The sequence below is a fragment of the Lycium barbarum genome, chromosome 12 (genome assembly GCF_019175385.1).
Source record: "Lycium barbarum isolate Lr01 chromosome 12, ASM1917538v2, whole genome shotgun sequence".
Classification (NCBI taxonomy): domain Eukaryota; kingdom Viridiplantae; phylum Streptophyta; class Magnoliopsida; order Solanales; family Solanaceae; genus Lycium; species Lycium barbarum.
This window is the reverse complement of record NC_083348.1, coordinates 93,813,593-93,817,605: the sequence shown is the minus strand read 5'-3', so window position 1 is coordinate 93,817,605 and position 4,013 is coordinate 93,813,593. Positions and strand designations below refer to the sequence as shown.

Genomic DNA, 4,013 nt, shown 5'->3' with positions numbered 1-4,013 from the left:
TCTAGAGAAGGCAGAGCTAAAAGACAAGTAATTGTCAAAATTTAAATTTCATTATTTGAAATGACATATATAGTAGTAGATTTTTTTTTTATATTCAAACATAGTAGGATAAACTTTGGACACGACAAAGTAATACAAACAACTGGCAATTCATTCCTTGAAATGATATAGCAAAACTAATACTTGGGAGTACACAAACAGAAGATTAACCACAATTTTCTGAAGAAAGAACGAAGCCAGAAGTAGAAATCTACTGTAAAAATTACAAATCACAACATATTACCCAGCAAAGTGAACGATGATGAAAGCAATACCTGCAGTTCGCGCGTCAACGTAGATGAAGGAAGTAACAAAGGTCAAACCGAAGCAGAAGAAGCAGCTAAGAACAGAGCTGTAAGATGACACTGGAAATTACTTTTGTAAATCATTGAGGTTTTACTTTTTATTTCTTCACTATTACTGGAATCATATATTTACAATGGAACAATTTGCCACTCATGTCTATATTTTCACAGAGTAAAATTATAATCAATTACTGTAGGAGCATGCGCAACTTGTGCTAATAATGATCTGAGAAAAGAGAAAAAATGCGACCTAATTTCTCTCAAAAAACTTTGTTTCTTTTTCACTGATTTAATTACTGTCGTTTGCTAGCATAATTATTAATTCTTGACTTAATTATGTCAAATGTTAGTTTCTGGAATAGAAGTACTAATATTCTGTCTCAAAGTCACAAGTCACACCTATATCATTATCAGTTTTACGTTATGCATTAAGGGAATATAGGACTTCCTTAATGTAAAGATCTTAAGAAATATCCTTTAACTAGAAAATCTAAAGATTTTATTCGAGAAACTAACACTTGACATAATTACGTTAAAATTTCTAAAGAATCTATTGGAACGAGATCAAGGTGAATTGACATAATTTATTGTCACTGTTTTCTTAAAAACAAAAATAAGAAGTATAGATTACATATAAATAGCTCACTGGACACTTTTTTTATTCTTAATTAAAAAAAATATTATGGAAGAATTACACCTACCTTTCCCAAAGTTCTGACTTACTATAATATATACGCACATCCTCTTTTGGTTTGTAGTTTTGGTTTCTAGTATATACTACAAACCCCTTTTCTTTTCTTTCATATATTATTTAAATTAAAAATATTACATTATTATTTATAAAATTATCAACCCTTAATTATTGTGCTATTTTTTGCTCGGTAACAAAAACTTTTTTTTATCTTTTTAATTTTTATTTTAATTATCATTGGATTAAATAATAGTGCCACATATAAAAAAATGAAGAATAAAGTCTTAAAAATATCGAAAGGAACAGCATATTAAAAAAATATGATTTCGTTACTTTTTCTAGATCTTGTCTAAATATAAACACTTCGGAATCTAGGATTCCAATTATATTAATGGAATTGTGATTTGCCGTTAGCTAGTACCACCCCACTAAACATAGTAACTGCCATAGGTTCCCCAATTAGCACTAGTTACCAGAAATAGAAAAGGAACAAGAAAATAAATTAGAGAAACTAAAATGGAAGGGAACAAAATAAAGAAAGTAAATCAACGTAAAAGGAAAATGAACCATGCAGATGTTATATCTACACCAAAATACATTGTCGAATTTTCCTTCTACATGTTTGTGTATCAAATATTTTTGTGAACTTACCATATGGGAAGCTTGTTGAACAACTTTAAATACGAACTCCAACAAGAAAGTAAGTTTGAGAAAGACGTGAAAAACTCAAGAAATTAATCATGAACGGTTTCATGGATAATTGCGAACATCTTCGTGTTTTGATGTTCTCATGGTTGGGATATGGACACATTTCACCGTTCTTAGAGTTAGCAAAAAAACTCAGCCAAAAAAATTTCACTATTTACTTGTGTTCTACCTCAGTAATCCTAAGCTCTATCAAGAAAAAAGTTACCCCGAAATTTTCACCATCAATCCAATTCTTGGAACTTCATCTCCAAACTTTACCAAATCTTCCTCCTTGTTACCACACCACCAATGGCCTCCCACCCCATCTCATGAGCACTCTCAAAGAAGCTTTTGACTTAGCTAGCCCTGATTTTACCCTAATCTTGAAAACCCTAAAATCGAATTTATTGATTTATGATTTTCTCCAACCATGGGCTCCAAAAGCTGCTGCTGAACTAAAAATTCCTGCTGTGGAATTTATTAGTAGCAGCTCCACAATGACCGCTTACATGTTGCATGTGTTCAAGAAGCCAGGTATAAAATATCCCTTCTCGTCTATTTATTATCGCGATTATGAGATGGCTCGTATTGAGAAACAAGAATCATCTATGCCTGTGGAAAAGCTTGAGGAAGATAAGAAGCGAGTTAGAGATTGTTTCTACCTATCATGTGATATTGTTTTGATAAAAAGTTTTAAGGAGATTGAGGGTAAATATAGTGACTATATCACAAATTTAACCGGGAAAAAGGTTGTACCTCTTGGACCTTTAGTTCAAGAACCTAGCGTTGACGATAGGGAATCAGAGTTAATAACATGGTTGAATGATAAAGAGAAGGAATCCACAATTTTTGTGTCTTTTGGAAGTGAATATTTTTTGTCCAAGGAAGATTTGTTAGAGATTGCTTATGGGTTGGAAAATAGTAAGGTGAATTTTATATGGCCTATAAGGTTCCAAAAGGGGGAAAATATTCAACTTGAAGAGGCATTGCCTAAAGGGTTTTTCAATAGGGTAGGGAATAGGGGAAAAGTTTTTGAAGGATGGGCACCACAAGCAAAAATCTTGGAGCATTCGAGTATAGGTGGATTTGTGAGTCATTGTGGATGGAGTTCTGTAATGGAAAGCATGAAATATGGGGTTCCGATTATCGCAATGCCTATGCATATTGATCAACCAATTAATTCTAGGCTTGTTGAAGACGTTGGCGTTGCTGTGGAAGTTGTGAGGGATAGTAATGGAAAGCTTCAAAGAGAAGAAGTTGCAACCATAATCAACCAAGTGGTGATTGACAAGAATGGTGAATTTATAAGGCAAAAGGCAAAGGATATGAAGGAAATGCTTTGTTCCAAAGGAGATGAAGAAATTGAAGAAGTTGTCAAGGAATTGAAAAAGCTTTGTGCCAAGAAAACTCACGGTTTTTAGGGTTTTTTCTTATTTAGATGCTTATGTCATACAACATGGTAGCTACTAGCTGGGATTGTTTTATTGCCCTACTAGTTAATTAGGATGAAACATTTGCTAGTCTTTAAATTTTTAGTTGTCTGCTTGTTTTCTTTTAGATGTTGGACATCCTATTGACTTATTATAAAATTAGTTTTCAATTTCTTTTTATTTAAATTACATGATCAACAATATGGTACTTCAAAAGAAGTACTTCTAACCGCTTGTTTGGATGATTGTTACATATGTTTCATAATGCATTGTATTATTTGCATCTATTGTTTCATAAAGCATCATATTGTATTGTATTGTTTTGATAAATACAACATTTGGATAGATTTGAATAATTTTTCGTCATTACATAGTGCTACACATCTTCAATTTAAAGAATAAATTACAATATTATAAAGAAAAATAAGGTACAAGTAGCGAGATCATACCCAAACGGATTACGGAACGCTACTTACAAGTGATAAGTCTCTTTCCATGCGGAAAAAAAGTACACTCTCTCAGTGTCTTTTTATCAATGAGTATTACTACTACTAGTTATTGTCGCATACCATTGCACTTTTTTTTTTTTTTAATTCGATTCTCATAAATCAATAAATTCGTTTTTCTTACTTTGTCGTAAATTTTCAAAATAAAGGTGGCGAATATGATATTTCAAATTCATTAGAAAATTAGATTTAACAAAGATAAATTAGAAAGACTTTGAAGATTTCTCTAGAATTTAAGTCTCAGTAGCCTATTTTCCTCCAATTAATTCCATTGAACTATTTTAATTTTTCTTTATTAAGGTATATATCTTCCTAATTGCAAATCTAGGATCCATGGAACCAATGGCAAATTAGC

The 4,013-nt window shown here is 31.7% G+C and overlaps 1 protein-coding gene across 1 annotated transcript; it reads left to right on the top strand.

Moving 5' to 3' along the window:
• Nucleotides 1-1,775: 1,775 nt before the first annotated feature.
• Nucleotides 1,776-3,143, top strand: LOC132624665 (beta-D-glucosyl crocetin beta-1,6-glucosyltransferase-like). The gene has a single exon (XM_060339408.1). The coding sequence runs from the start codon at nt 1,776-1,778 to the stop codon at nt 3,141-3,143; it is 1,368 nt and encodes a 455-aa protein (XP_060195391.1).
• Nucleotides 3,144-4,013: the final 870 nt, after the last annotated feature.